This window comes from Anomaloglossus baeobatrachus, chromosome 1 (genome assembly GCF_048569485.1).
Source record: "Anomaloglossus baeobatrachus isolate aAnoBae1 chromosome 1, aAnoBae1.hap1, whole genome shotgun sequence".
Classification (NCBI taxonomy): Eukaryota; Metazoa; Chordata; class Amphibia; order Anura; family Aromobatidae; genus Anomaloglossus; species Anomaloglossus baeobatrachus.
Genome location: NC_134353.1, coordinates 527,145,508 through 527,161,545, shown reverse-complemented (window position 1 = coordinate 527,161,545; position 16,038 = coordinate 527,145,508). Strand labels below are relative to the sequence as shown.

The window sequence follows — 16,038 nt, the reverse complement described above, 5'->3', positions numbered from 1 at the left end:
CTGTCTGTCAATTTGCCCTCGGGTTTTTTGGCTTCACGTTTTCTTGTACAATGTAAGTTAGGCACATACCTTGTAAGTATGTGCATGTAACTAAAACTGGGTCATCATTCTTAATAGAATATACAGTGCCTTGCGTAAGTATTCAGCCCCCTTGAATTTTTAAACCTTTTCCCACATTTCAGACTTCAAACTTAAAGATAAAAATCTTAATGTTCTGGTGAAGAATCAACAACAAGTGAGACACAATTGTGAAGTTGAATTAAATTTATTGCTTATTTTAAACTTTTTTAAAAAATAAAAAACTGAAAATTGGAGCATGCAATATTATTCGTCCCCTTTAAGCTAATACTTTATAGCCACACCTTTTGCTGTGATTACAGCTGCAAGTCGCTTGGGGTATGTCTCTATCAGTTTTGCACATCGAGAGACTGAAATTCTTGCCCATTCTTCCTTTGCAAACAGCTCGAGCTGAGTGAGGTTGGATGGAGAGCGTTTGTGAACAGCAGTTTTCAGCTCTTTCCACAGATTCTCGATTGGATTCAGGTCTGGACTTTGACTTGGCCATTCTAACACCTGGATACGTTTAATTGTGAACCATTCCATTGTAGATTTTGCTTTATGTTTTGGATCATTATCTTGTTGGAAGACAAATATCCACCCCAGTCTCAGGTCTTTTGCAGACTCCAACAGCTTTTCTTCAAGAATGGTCCTGTATTTGGCTCCATCCATCTTCCCATCAATTTTAACCATCTTCCCTGTCCCTGCTGAAGAAAAGCAGGCCCAAACCATGATGCTGCTACCACCATGTTTGACAGTGGGGATGGTGTGTTCAGGGTGATGAGCTGTGTTGCTTTTACGCCAAACATATCATTTGGCATTCTGCCCAAAAAGTTCAATTTTGATTTCATCTGACCTGAGCACCTTCTTTCACATGTTTGGTCTGTCTCCCAGGTGGCTTGTGGCAAACTTTAAACAACACTTTTTATGGATATCGTTGAGAAATGGCTTTCTTCTTGCCACTCTTCCATAAAGGCCAGATTTGTGCAGTGTACGACTCAGCTATAGATCTCTGCATTTCATCCAGAGTGATCATGGGCCTCTTGGCTGCATCTCTGATCGGTCTTCTCCTTGTTTGAGATGAAATTTTTCAGGAACGGCCAGGTCTTGGTAGATTTGCAGTGGTATGATACTCCTTTCATTTCGCTTGCACCGTGCTGCTTGAGATGTTTACAGTTTTGGAAATCTTTTTGTAACCAAATCCAGCTTTTAAACTTCTCCACAACAGTATCACGGACCTGCCTGTTGTGCTCCTTGGTCTTCATGAAGCTATCTGCGCTTTAAAAAGAACACTGAGACTATCACAGAGCAGGTGTATTTATACAGAGACTTGATTACACACAGGTGGCTTATATTTATTATCATCATCAGTCATTTAGGACAACATTGCATCATTTAGAGATCCTCAATGAACTTCTGGAGTGAGTTTGCTGCACTGAAAGTAAAGGGGAAGAATAATATTGCCCGCCCCAATTTTCAGTTTATTATTTTTTTTACAAAGTTTAAAATAAGCAATAAATTTTGTTCAACTTCACAATTGTGTCCCACTTGTTGATTCTTTACCATAAAATTTAAATTTTTATATTTTATTTTTTGTTTGAAGCTTGAAATGTGGGAAAAGGTTGAAAAATTCAAGGGGGCCGAATACTTTTGCAAGGCACTGTATAACATTCTTGTAGTTGTACAAATCAACATGCTTCATGTACTGTTGTCAATTCCTCTTTTACAGATTTCATGTCATGATACAGTATATGTGATTCTTGTGCAACCCCTACAAAGTTGCTTACTGTGATTACAGTGTAATATTGTTCCTTAAATCTTTATTATTATTAAAAAAACATTTAAAATAATCCCATAAAATAAAGATGGTCGCATGCCTTTTATATTAACCATAAACACCATATTTCTTTATTGAGGATGAAGTTTTATTTTATACAGCGTGGAATTCTATTGTAATATATATTAAGTATATACATATTCCTTACACAGCACCTATATAGAACACTTAGGACATCATTTCCACATTTCAGTTTTATGTTGAATCATGTCGAAGGTCGATTTGGCAGACAAATGAGTTCTCTTTGTCAGTGATTAATAAAAACACCAGGAATATTGGGTCAAGTCCGCAGTTTTCGGCCAAATCCAGTACTGCAAAATAAATAACCGATCATAGCTGATTATTTGACTGGACATACTATGTACATTACCTACTTAGGCTATGTTCACATACTAAAAAGGTGGACTCATGTGGGATATTCTGTTGTTGCGCACCAGTGAGAGCTGTGACATCTGCGGCTATATAGGCACACTGTAACCTACATCGCCAACAGCCATGTTTTGTAAAAAAAAAAAGAAAAAAAGGTATAGAAATTGAATAGAGAAGGAAAAGTATTTTTAAGGAAGTATATGGTCTACATTTTACAATTTTACAGAGGAGTAATTTTGTCACATGGGTCACATTGACTGTGAGGTAAATCATTCTGGAAACAATCACTGTGGTAAATGTAGCACATGTGCTATGTGGTTACCCTGGCTTTTTTCTCTTTCTTTTTCAATTATGTGTGAGGATATACAGTGTGGAGAATAAGTATTTGATACACTGCCGATTTTCCAAGTTTTCCCACCTACAAAGAATGGAGAAGTCTGTAATTTTTATCGTAGGTACACTTCAACTGTGACAGAGAGAATAAAAAAAAATCCAGAAAATCACATTGTATGATTTTTAAATAATTAATTTACATTTTATTGCATGAAATAAGTATTTGATAAAATAGAAAAACAGAACTTAATATTTGGTACAGAAACGTTTGCAATTACAAAGGTCAGACATTTCCTGTAGTTCTTGACCAAGTTTGCACAAACTGCAGCAGGGATTTTGGCCCACTCCTCCATACAGATCTTTCAGGTTTCGGGGTTGTCATTGGACAACATTGAGTTTCAGCTCCCTTCAAAGATGTGTATGAAATAAGTATTTGATCACCTACCACCCAGCAAGAACTCTGGATCACAGACCTTTCTCACATTTTTTCTTTCAGCCCTCCTACTCTGCACTTATTACTTGTATTAATTGCACCTGTTTGAACTCATTACCTGTATAAAAAAAAAAAACCTGTCCACACATTCAATCACACTGCAACCTCTCCACCATGGCCAAGAACAAACAGCTTTTTAAGGACACCAGGAACAAAATTGTGGACCGGCACAAGGCTGGTATGAGCTAAAGGACAATAGGCAAGCAGCTTAGTGAGAAGGCAACAACTGTTGGAGCAATTATTAAAAAATGGAAAATCACAAGATGAATGTCAATCTTACTTGGTCTGAGGCTCCATGTAAGAGCTCACCTCAAGGTGTAAAGATGATTCTGAGAACTGTCAGGAATCAGCCCAGAACTACATGGGAGGACCTGGTCAATAACCTGCAGAGAGTTGGGACCATAGTCTTACAAATTACAGTTAGTAACACACTATGCTGTCATGGATTAAGATCCTGTAGGGCACACAAGGTCCCCCTGCTCATGCCAGCACATATTCAGGCCTGTTTCAAGTTCACCAATGACCATCTGGATGATCCAAAGGAGGCATGTGAGAAGGTCAGGTGGTTAGATCAAACCAAAAAAACGTTTTGGTTTTTACTCCACTCACCGTGTTTAGAGGAAGAAGAAGGATGCGTACAACCCAAAGAACACTGTCCCAACCATGAAACATGGGGGTAGAAACATCATACATTGGGGGTGCTTTTCTGCAAAGGGGACAGGACAACTGCATGGTATTGAAGGGAGGATGGATGGGGTCATATATTGCAAGATTTTGGCCAACAACTTCCTTCCCTCAGTAACAGCATTGAACATGGGTTGTGAATAGGTCTTCCAGCATGACAATGACCCAAAACACACAGCCTGAGCAACTAAGGAGTGGCTCCGTAACAATCATTTCAGGGTCCTGGAGTGGACTAGCCAGTCTCCAGACCTGAACCCAATAAAACAGGTAGCTGAAGCTTAATGGTGCCCAACAACAGCCCTGAATCCTGAAACATCTGGAGAAGATCTGTATGGAGGAGTGGGCCGAAACCCTGCTGGAGAGCGTGCAAACTTAATCAACAAATACAGGAAATATCTGACCTCTGTAATTGTAGAGAAAGATTTCTGTACCAAATATTAAGTTGTGTTTTTCTATTGTATCAAATACTTATTTTCTGCAATAAAATGCAAATTAATTATTTAAAAGTCATACAATGTGCATTACTTCACCATTGATGCCCTACTACTCCATTGCTCCCTTTCAGCTGCTCCTTGGACTTGTTGTCAGGGCTGCAGTGGTGATGTCCCATCTGCAATGTGTTGGCTCTGGCCAGTCACTAGACTCTTCACCACTGCTTGAAGTGATGCTCATTTTATTATTTACAAGCAGCATTACATACCTGTAGGGCTTTCTACTGAAAATATTAAAATTAGTCCCAGCAGCAGAAAAATGTTTATACATTTTTTTTATTCATTTTGTTTTTTACTTAGAAATACTTACATGTGTGTTTTTGGTTTGGTCGGTAACCATTTTTGCATAGCTGATGTAAGGAAGTGCATTTATAATGCCACTTTTGAAGTTGATAAAACAATTGACAAAATAAGAATCCGTGTCAAACTAGTCAAAAAATATATCTATAACATGTTAAGTGGTTGGTTGTACACTACTCAGACAACTCTTTCTCAATTGCTATATTTTCCTGTGTGAAACAACAATAGCATACTCCTCTCCAGTGCTGCGAATATTCCAGCGATGTCGATGCCTGGTCTCCTGGGGCTCACATGACGTTCTTCCATGTGCGCCCTGCAGCCAATCAGTGCTTGCTTCATTCTCTCTCTCTTCGGACATAACTGACATTCTGAGTAAGTTGGAGAGTAGCAGCAGCTCTCAGTTCTTCTGGGTGTCAGTATCATATGAAAGAAGTGAGAGTGAAGCAGCTGCTGATTGGCTGCAGAGCTTACATAGCAGAACGTCACATGCACCCCTGGAGACCAGGCACTGACGCTTGAATAGTGCCAGCGCTGGTGGTGAGTATATGCTGTTTTTTGTTTTTTTTCTGGGGAAATATAGCAACTGAGAAGGAGTAGTGGGTAACCCTTTAACAAATTGTGGATTTATTGTTTGATTAGTCTGACACTGATTTTTATTCTGATTGATCCAGCTGAAATATCATGATATGCTGTTTTATCTATGCCATTTTGTAAATAGTAATAAAACTTGCACTCTTATTCTGGTTCAGTGAGTCTTCACTATTGTAGATGGCCGTTTTGCGGTTTATCCTATTTTCCAGAGCAAAGTTAAATCTCTTTATCAGCTCCAGCGGATGTGAAGACCCCAGACCTATATATGACTGATCTGATGTTCATGAAAAATCCGCAGATTAATGCCTGCTACGTCTAAGATGATTTAAAATGTTGCATAATGTTACATATTTCTAGTTCAAATTTGAAGGCTACAGTGGACTTAAAAAGTTTACACACCCCTGTAAAATAGCAAGATGTTAGTTTTAAACTATCATTCCAAGAAGAATAGTTTCAGAACGTTTTATACCTTTTATGTCACCTAAAATCTGTACAAATCCAATGAGAAACAAACAAATCATTTTGGGGGGAGAACCACAAAATAAATTTTGTTGCATAATTGTGAACACCCTCTTATTATTGGGGTTGGGGTTGTATACAGAATTAGCCAATCACATTTAATATCATGTTAAAGGGATATCTGGTACTTTTTTTTAACAATGTGCCTAAGAACTAACAGGAACATAGTTGCCAATTACCTGCCTGTTTTTCTTGACGCTTTCTCCACCAGCGCAGAGCGGTCACAGACTGCTACTTCAGAGATTCAGCAGCTTCTGCTGATGTCAAGTCGACAGAGCAGCGACTTCTTATAAACTCTGCTTTGTGGATGATGTCATTCTGACTGACAGTCGTCTCCCCGCTTCCTAGCTGCATCAAGACTCTGGCAGTCATGCCCCATCAACATAGCAGCCTGGAAGAAGAAGAGCTGCTCTGTTGACCTGGAACAGCTGAATCACGGGAATTGGAGCAGGAATGGTCAATAACTGCTCTGTGCTGATGCCAGGAACAACAGGCAGGTAGGTAACTCTGTTAGCAACTACTTGCCTGTTTAAAAACTATATGTCTAAAAACTATTCCAGGACTTCCCCATAGTAGTCAGCACATAGCTGCTGACATTTTCTTAGTTGCATTTTGCAGCAAAAGCCACAGTTCGTAAACCACTTACAACACAGCAAAAGGATCTAATTATTGGAAATGATCAGTCAGGAAAATGGTACAATATTATTTTTCAAAGGCATTCAATTTACCATGGAACACTTGGAAGATGGTCATCAAGAAGTGGCTAGAACTAGGCATCCCTTAAATATTAAAAAGAAAAGAAGCAAGGCTGCCAATAAGACGACAGCAACATTTAAAGGAGCTGCAGGAATTTCTTCTAAGTGCTGGTTGTGTACTGCAAGTGACAATAATCTCTGCTATCTTTCATATGTCTGGCCTGTGGGGTAGGGTGGAAAAAAAGAAGCCTTTTCTTAAAAGGGTGGTTCACCCATATTTTTTATTGTCCAGATCGATATTATATTGAGAAACAATGTTTCTCTCAAATACCTTGTGTTGGCAATAGTGCCTGTGAGAGGTGCTATTGCAGACCGCTGTTCCCGCTCCAGTGACGTCTCCGTCAAGTGGGGCACATGTCACATCCGTGCAGCTGGCTGTATTCTTCCTCACCCACTGAGCTATGGGTGGTGATTCACTGCTGTCACAGCCCATCTGCTCCCTGCTCCCCCTCCTTCCTCATAGCACAGCACAGTACGTCGCGTCTCTTGCTTGCAGCGAAGAATACAGCCGGCTGCACGGATGTGACGTGTACAGCACTTGACGGAGACGTCACTGGAGCGGGAACAGCAGTCTGCAATAGCGCCTCTCACAGGCAGTATTGCCAACACAAGGTATTTGAGAGAAACATTGTTTCTCAATATAATATCGATCTGGACAATAAAAAATATGGGTGAACCACCCTTTTAAGAAAAGGCTTCATTTTTCCACCCTACCCCACAGGCCAGACATATGAAAGATAGCAGAGATTATTGTCACTTGCACTTTACATATATGCTGTGCTATGAGGGAGGAGGGGGAGCAGGGAGAAGATGGGCTGTGACAGCAGTGAATCACCACCCATAGCTCAGTGGGTGAGGAAGAATACAGCCGGCTGCACGGATGTGACCTGTGCCCCACTTGACGGAGACGTCACTGGAGCGGGAACAGCGGTCTGCAATAGCGCCTCTCACAGGCACTATTGCCAACACAAGGTATTTGAGAGAAACATTGTTTCTCAATATAATATCGAACTAGACAATAAAAAATATGGGTGAACCACCCCTTTAAGGCCTAAGCCACACGGCATGAAAATGGTGCGAGTGGAGTGCCATAAAACATCGCATTCCACTCAGAGCAATAGTAGCCTACGTCCCAGCTCACACGATCGGACCTCCGTTGCAGGGACACTCGCATGACACTCAGCTCTGCTGTACTGCGTTAGCAGAGTGTCATGCGAGGGGATCGCAGTAATCCCCGTGTGGCCCCAGCCTTGCAAAGGAAAACATCTAATCCCACCAATGTTTGGCACAATAAAAGTGGTAAAATGTATTATGTTCTTATGACACCAGAGTTGAACTTTTTGGCCTTAATTCCAATATGTACTGTATGTTTGGCGCAAAGTCAGCACTATACATGACAAAGAATACACTACCCACAGTGAAGCATGGTGGGGTTGGTGGAGGCAGCACTATGCTTTGGAGCTGTTTTTGAACAGCTGGAACTGGGGCTTTAGTCAAGCTAGAGGGAATTATAAACAGTTCCAAATATCAGAAGCTGAAGATAAATTTCACCTGTCAGTATGACAACAACCCTAAGCATACCACCAAATTAACAAAAGAATGGGTTTGCCAGAAGATCAATGATTGGAATGGCCCAGCCAGAGCCCAGAACTGATTCTAATTGAAAATTGGTGGGTGACCTGAAGAGTGCTGTACACATGAGACGTTCTTGTAATCTCATAGATTTAGAGCACTACTGCTAGGAAGAGTGGGCAAAGATTGCCAATTCTAGATGTGGCAGCTGATAGATTCCTACCTAAAAGACTGAATTCTGCCATAAATTCAAAGGGTACTTCAACAAAGTATACTTTAACCTCTTCACCACCCGGCGGCTTTTTATTTTATCCTCCTTTTCTTTTAAGAGCCATAACTTTTTTTATTAACATAGTCATATGAGGTCTTGTTTTTTGTGGGACGAGTTGTACTTCTGAGTGACACTGTTCATTTTACCACATGGTGTCCTAGAAAATTGGAACAAAATCTCAACTGCAATGAAACTTCCAAAAAGGGCAGTTCCACAATTTATTTATTTTTTATTTACCATGTCTACTATATGGTAAAACTGACCTGGCAGTATGATTCTCCAGGTCAGTATAAGTACGTAAATACCAAACATGTATAGTTTTTCTTTTGTATCATCAGTAAAAAAAAATAAAAAATCGCTTTAGGTGCCATTTTCCAAGACCTGTAACGTTCATTTTTGGGATCTAGGGCTGTGTAATTTCTTATTTTTTGCGCCCTAAGCTGATGTTTTTACTGATACTATAATTTGATAGAAGTGATGTTTTGATCGCCCCTTATTGCATTTTAGTTGGGAGCCCAAAAAATATAATTCTGACTTTTTAAATTTTTTTTCTGTTACGCTGTTTAGTGAGCAGATTAATTTATTGTATATTTTGATAGAGCGGACATTTCTGAACTCAGCGATACCAACTATGTATTTTTTTAATTTAAATTTTAGTGAGGCAAAATGGAGGTGATTTGAACTTTTTATTTTTTTTCATATTTGTATAAACTTTTTTTGTACACGTTTTATTGCATTTACTAGTTTTTTTATTGGGGGGTTGTCTTTTTTTTATCACACCGAATTGTCTTACAGCACAGTCTTGAAAAAGTATTCATACCCAATGAACTTTTCCACATTTTTTCATGTTAGACCCACAAACATAAATGTATTTTATGTGATACACCTTCGGATGCAATTGCTGCTGTAAATCTTTTGGGGTATTTCTCTACCAGCTTTGCACATATAGAGGCTGAAATTTTTGTCCATTTTTGTTTGCAAAATAGTTCTAACTCGGTGATATTTGATGGAGGCGTCTGTGATCAGCAATTTTAAAGTCTTGCCACAGATTCTCAATGGGATTTTGGTCTGGCATGTAATTGGGACATTCACAGACAGGAATGTATTTGGATCTAAACCATTCCATTGTAACTGTGGCAGAATGTTTAGTGTCGATGTTTTAAACCTACACTACAGTCTCAAGTCTTTTCCAGCCTCTAATGGATTTTCATCCAGTATTGCCTTAGATTTAGCTCTAACTATCCTTCCATCAACTGTGACTAGCTTCCCTGTCTCTGCTGAAGAAAAGCATCTCCACAACATGATGTTGCCACCACCATGTTTGATCGTAGGGATGGTATATTCAGGCTGAGGTTCAGTGTTAATTTCCACTACACATAGCATTTTGCCCCAAAAGTTCTAGTTCTACTTTTGTCTAATCTGACCAGATCACCTTCTTCCAAATGTTAGCTGTGTCCCCTACATGGCTTTTTGCAAACGGCATACAGCACTTCTAGTGGCTTGCTTTAAAAAATTGCCTTCTTGCCATGCTTCCATAAAAGCCAGATGTGGACTCTCCCACCTGAGCTGTGGATCTTTGCAACGCCTCTACAGTGACCATGGGCCTCTTGGATGCTTCTTTAATTAGTGCTGTTCTTGTTTGGGATGTCAGTTTAGGTGGACTGCCATGTCTTGCAAGGTTTGCATTTGTGCCATACACCTTCCATTTTTGGATGATGTTGCAAGCTTGGACTATTTTTAGCTAACCCTACCTTTATTAGCTAACCCTACTTTACTTTCCTCCACAACTTAATCCCTGACCTGTCTGGTGTGTTCTTTGGTTTTCATGATACTGTTTGATTCCTAAAGTTCCCAAACAAACCTTTTGAGGCCTTCACGGAACAACTGTAATTGTACTGAGAAAAAAATACACACAAGTGAACCCAGTTTTCTAATTAAGTGACTTCTGGAGGCAATTGGTCTGTCAGGAGTTTATTTAGGAGTAACATACTACATGGGGGGCGAATACAAATGCACTACACAATTTTCTTATTTATATTTTTTAAATATTTAGAAAACCATATATAATTTTCTTTAACCTTCACAGATACTTGCTATTTTGTGTTGGTTTCTCACATAATATCCAAATAAAATAAATTTACTTTTGTGGGTGTAACATTAAAAAATGTGGAAAGTTCAGAGTATGAATACTTTTTGAAGGCACTGTTAAATTAAAGGGAATCTGTCAGGTGATTTTCTCGTACAATATTATTGTTATATTTAAATATGGCTTAAGGAGACTTTTCATGATCAGAAAGTTTTATTGCTCTGTTATTCTGTTATTTTGTTGTAAGCTCCTTAGAATTCAGTGTGACGTAGTAACTAGCATTTGTAAATGTCCCCTTCCACTTATCAGTGCTGGCATCAGTGAAAGTAAATCTGAACTGAATTTGCACTGCTGCCCCCTTCCATACTCCCTCCCACCTCTCAGCAGTCATAGTGAATGCACTGAGAGGTGGGAGGGGGGGAGCAGTAATTAGGCAAATGTGTGTGTTTACATACATTTGACTAGTGTGCATGTGACATTGAGTTCTACAGAGCTTACAGTAAGATAACAGGATAAGGTAGAGCAATCAAACGTATTGCTTACGATCCTAAAAGGTCTCCTTAAGCCCTATTTAACGATTATATTAGCACTGTACTATAAAATCACCTGACAAATTATATCTATATCCAATATCTTCACTTGGATTATGTTGAAGAGCAAATAAAGTTGTGGCTTTTAAAACAAAGGGAGGGGGGATTCTGAGAAATGGGCTTTGCAACTCGAGGTTGATAGAATTACAGTTTGTCCCCAGTTTCTAAGAAGCAAGTTCAACAGTGATCATCTGAGCGGCAGCACTTCCCGTGTTACTTTTGCACAAATGATAACTGCAAGTACCTAGAAATCTGTCAATATCTTTTAATGTAAAACAAAGACAATGTTGGCTGTTGCTGTAACATGATAAATTTACTCTTATATGATCAGTATTAAAATTTAGGTGGAAACTTTCTTAATAATTATTTTCACAAAACATTTTGATGTTGGTTGCTTACCTTACTTAACTTTTAACTTTAACTCTTGCTGCTTCCGATACAACTTTCTTGTAGAATACAGATGGCTACACGTGTACAACACACCTAAATGACAACATGTTCACATCAATCCAGTAGTCATGCAGACGTACCAACATACATATTTTTTATCTAAAGCCTTACCAGCAGGTAAAAGGACCAGATATACTTTCAAAATGTAAGGAAAGTGAATGGAAACCACAAATGGCAGTGACACAGTGTAGCAAAATGTGCCAAGGGCTTCAAAATAAGGAAGTGATTCATAGACTGTGTATACTGCAAGTAGAAAAAGAGGAGGTTATACTTTCTTTTTATTTTTATAGTGCATCTGTGCTTATGCAGTGACAAAATCAAGAATCTCTGCCGAATCGTTGCAAAACATACCACCAAAAGCTAAGTATTACTATAACCACCAACCATAAACATATTTGATCTCCATTTTACAGCTACATAGAAATATTTATTAAACAAAAATCTAGACATTATATATATATATATATATATATATATATATATATATATATATATATATATATATCTACGAACATGCGCACACATCCAGACCAGTATCTGCCATAAGGCGAGTCTGCTGTGGTGGTTTGCAGATTCTCTAAAGGGGGCATGCCGGTATCACTTCACTGGTCCCACTGCTGTGAGACGGGCTGTGGTGTAAATAGCCAGGATGCTGCTAGCCACTTCAGAATAGGTTGTCCTGCCAGCCGCTGTTTAATTGTATAGGTCATAGCCTGTGAGAAGTGAAACATTAGCCCTACATCTCTCTATTGCTTATGTAGGCATCAAAAGGGCATAACCAGAAGATCCAGGAGAGGGATCTGTGCCACAAGCACTGCAGTTGTGGGCGGGTGATCCTGCTCCAGTCTCTTACCAATGCTTCGTTTAGACGTATGCCAGTGGGGAAATCAGCTGAGGAAGAGGACCCTTGGCTCTACATGGTAGGACTGAAGAAGAGGTGCGATCAACAAGGGAACATGATCGGAAAGCTGCTACCAGAGGATGATGGAGGAAGGAGAGATCTAGAGCCACAGAGCAGAGTGGCTACGTTTCAGGCGCTCTCAGGAGGACTGCTCATGTCAGTCAGTAATTACAATGATTGGCAGTACTGCTTAACATGTAGCTAAAATATAACTTTCTTATAGATTTCCCTATACTCAATGCAAGTTATTTGTTTACCACTGTATTAACATAGAATATAGCACCATGCCCCCCACCTTAGGCAAATTGAGCACTCAGGTTCCCTTCATGGGTGGGTGCTATTTTATGGCTGGCATTATTATGCGGCTACTGTTGGACAAATCTATTAGCCGGATAATAGTCCTAGCCTGAAAGTAGCAACCACCCATTGACTGCTCGCTTAATATATTAGAGAGGCTCCAAGAAGGGGAAATCTCTCAGACTTTGGAAAAGTTGTGACCCTTACTGTGTATGACCTGGGTAGAATATATTACAGCAGTGGAAAGGAGGCAATAGGGGTGGTAATCTTAAAAAATTATTGTCCCGCTGTGAGGCGAGGTGGATTGCCGTCCTGGGAACCCTTACCCCCTAAGGCCTTAATGAGAACATCAGTTTCTCGTCATTCCTATGATTTTTTGTTTTGTTTTTCAGTTTCTTCCCTATTGGTTGTTATTATTTATTTATTTACTTGTTTGTTCACATTTTCTTTCCCTCCCCTGGATGCCTTCATTTATTTATCTTTTTTAACTTTCAGATATAAATTTTCATCTATTGTGACTTGTGTGCTGTGTCCCTGTCTCCATCTTAATTATGACACTGACTGCATCTGAGGATTCGGATGTATTTGCGGACATGAAAATATACCATCACCCTGGACCAACTACTCTTGCTACCATGTGACTTACTGCTTAATTATATTATACTAGAAGGTGGCCCGATTCTACGCATCGGGTATTCTAGAATTTACGTATTGTGTAGTTAATGAATGATTTTTGTTTTATATATATATATATATATAGATGTTGTTGTGTGTAGTTACCAAGTGTTTGTGTAGGGGCTGTACATGTTCTGGGTGTGGCGGGGGGTGAGAGCGGTGTTGTATGTGTGTTGCGTGTGTTGCGTTGTTTGGGGAGCGCTGTGTGTCTGTAGCGTTGTGTGTGTGTGTGCTGCGCGGTTTTGTGTGGGTGTGGTGTGTTTTGGGGGGAGGTATGTTTTGTGCAATGTGTGTGTGTTGCGTGGTATGTGCGTATATTTATGTATGCCGCGGTGTTTGTGTGTTGGGTGTTGTGTGTGTGCATCGTTGTCTGTGTGTGTGGGTGTCTGTGTAGGGCAGTGTTTGTGGTTCCCAGTGTGTGTGTGTGTTGGGGGGAGGTGTGCACCTCCCATCGTGCTCCATCCTCCATGCTGCGCACCCCCCATCGTGCTCCATCCGCCATGCTGCGCACTCCCAAACGTGCTCCATCCGCCATGCTGCGCACTCCCAAACGTGGTCCATCCGCCATGCTGCGCACTCCCAAACGTGCTCCATCCGCCATGCTGTGCACTCCCAAACGTGCTCCATCCGCCATGCTGCGCAGTCCCAAACGTGCTCCATCCGCCATGCTGTGCACTCCCAAACGTGCTCCATCCCCCATGCTGTGCACTCCCCATCGTCCTCCATCCCCCATGCTGCACCAGCATCAGCCTCTCTGCCCCCAGCATCAGCCTCTCTCCTCCCAGCATCAGCCTATCTGTCCCCAGCATCAGCCTCTCTCCTCCCAGCCTCAGCCTCCCCCAGCCTCCCCCTCCCAGCCTCCCCCAGCATCAGCCTCCCCCAGCATCAGCCTCTCTCCTTCCAGCCTCCCCCAGCATCAGCCTCCCCCAGCAATCAGCCTCTCTCCTCCCAGCCTCCCTCCTCCCAGCCTTCCCCAGGATCAGCCTCTCTCCTCCCAGCCTCCCTCTTCCCAGCCTTCCCCAGCATCAGCCTCTCTCCTTCCAGCCTCCCCCAGCATCAGCCTCTCTCCTTCCAGCCTCCCCCAGCATCAGCCTCCCCCAGCATCAGCCTCTCTTATGCCAGCCACCCCCAGCATCAGCCTCCCCCAGCATCAGCCTCTCTCCTCCCAGCCTCCCCCAGCATCAGCCTACACCCTCCCAGCCTTCCCCAACATCAGCCTCCCTCTCCCAGCCTTCCCCAGGATCAGCCTCTCTCCTCCCAGCCTCCTCCAGCATGCCGTGCTCCTCTGCCGACACTCACAGATCCGATCGCATACACACACACACACACCCACCCGATCGCATACACTCACACACACACCCGATCACATACACTCACACACACACACACATTGACGATATTGCACATACGCGCTCACTCACAACATCCGGAGATACCACATGCTTCTGGCCATGTCATCCTTCGGCAGGTCCTGGAAGCTCACAGCACAGTATCGCGGCCGAAAAGCAAGCAATATCTCCGGATGCTGTGAGTGTGTGGATGCGATCTGATGTGTGTGTGAGGTGTGTGTGAGAGTGAGTGTGATCTGATGTGTGTGTGTGTGTGTGTGTGTGTGTGTGACTGTTGTTATGTGTGTGCGTGTGGATGTTCCGCCGCTGCAGGACCTTGATGCGCTGGTAACTATGCTACCATGGTTACCAGCGCATCCCGTCCCCCACTCACACGGGAGCCCACACCAGCATACGGCGGCAACCCCAGCAATGCGAGGGTTTGTGTCGGCTGGGTTGGCGGCGTATGCTGGTGTGGGCTCCCGGGGGTACAGTACTCACCTGGGAGTTGTGTCTCCGTGTCAGTTCGGGGGATGCGTGCGGGGGGCGGGGCCAGAGCGAGCATGCATTGCGTGAGGGGGGCGGGGCGTGGCCGAGTTGCCAATACGTGCAGGGTGCCGGAGCGAGAGGCCAATCCGTGTGGGGGGCGGAGCCTGTGCGAGCGGCTGGCCAATCCGTGTGGGGGGGAGCCAGGGCGAGCGACCAATCCGTGTGGGGGGGCGGGGCCATGGCGAGGCCAGCGGCCAATCCGCTTTGTGTCACCGTAAGGACACAATTTTGGAGCAAGACAGACAGACAGACAGACAGAATAAGGCAATTATATATATATAGATTATATATCTTTAATTCGTGGCACTTTTGGTCTTGATACATATCTGCAACCTATTTCAATGTTTATATCCTTACCCCCATTAGAATACACTGCTTGTGCGCGTGCGTTCATGCCCCTCTTCCCCCGCCCTCCGTCTCCGGCGTCCTTAGGGCTTCTGCGCGTGCGCGGTCGTCATGGCTGTTGCCGTGCCGCCCGCGCATGTGTAGTGTGCCTGGACGGCTGGATCTGGTGGATGGGGTGGGGAGGACCATGCACGCATGCGCCGCTACAGCAGTGTCTTGATGCGCGATCAGCTGATCGCTATGAAGTCATCAGATGGAGGGTTTAAAACAGCGCACACCACATCCTGGGATCACTTCTCTTTCTTCCCCTGATGAAGCTGGTGGTTACCTCACTTTTGTGAAACGTACGTAGGGTGTCTTTCTTTGGTCCCAGGATCCATGGTTTGCTGATCTCTGATGCCTGTATTTGTGTTTTGATACTGTGTTGAATGCTGGTATGTGCACCCTTATTGTAAGGCGTCCCTTTGCACTATGAGCACTTTAGCTCTGGCTTGCACATCCAGTTCTTGTTTACGTATTGTGTAGCACACAGGCACTTTATATAT

At 42.4% G+C, this 16,038-nt stretch overlaps 1 protein-coding gene across 4 annotated transcripts in view; it reads right to left on the bottom strand.

Moving 5' to 3' along the window:
- Window positions 1-1,960: 1,960 nt before the first annotated feature.
- The window catches only part of HACD4 (3-hydroxyacyl-CoA dehydratase 4), a 37,156-nt gene continuing 23,078 nt past the window's right edge, over window positions 1,961-16,038 (bottom strand). For 3 of the 4 annotated variants that reach the window (XM_075339047.1, XM_075339039.1, XM_075339064.1), the window contains exons 6-7: window positions 11,510-11,641; window positions 1,961-2,205 (exon numbers count right to left, since the gene is read on the bottom strand). In XM_075339047.1, coding sequence (XP_075195162.1) covers window positions 2,090-2,205; window positions 11,510-11,641 — 248 coding nt within the window. In that variant the 3' untranslated portion in view covers window positions 1,961-2,089. Of the gene's footprint in view, window positions 2,206-11,347; window positions 11,432-11,509; window positions 11,642-16,038 lie in introns of all 4 variants that reach the window. The other variant, XM_075339056.1, reaches the window with a different exon arrangement.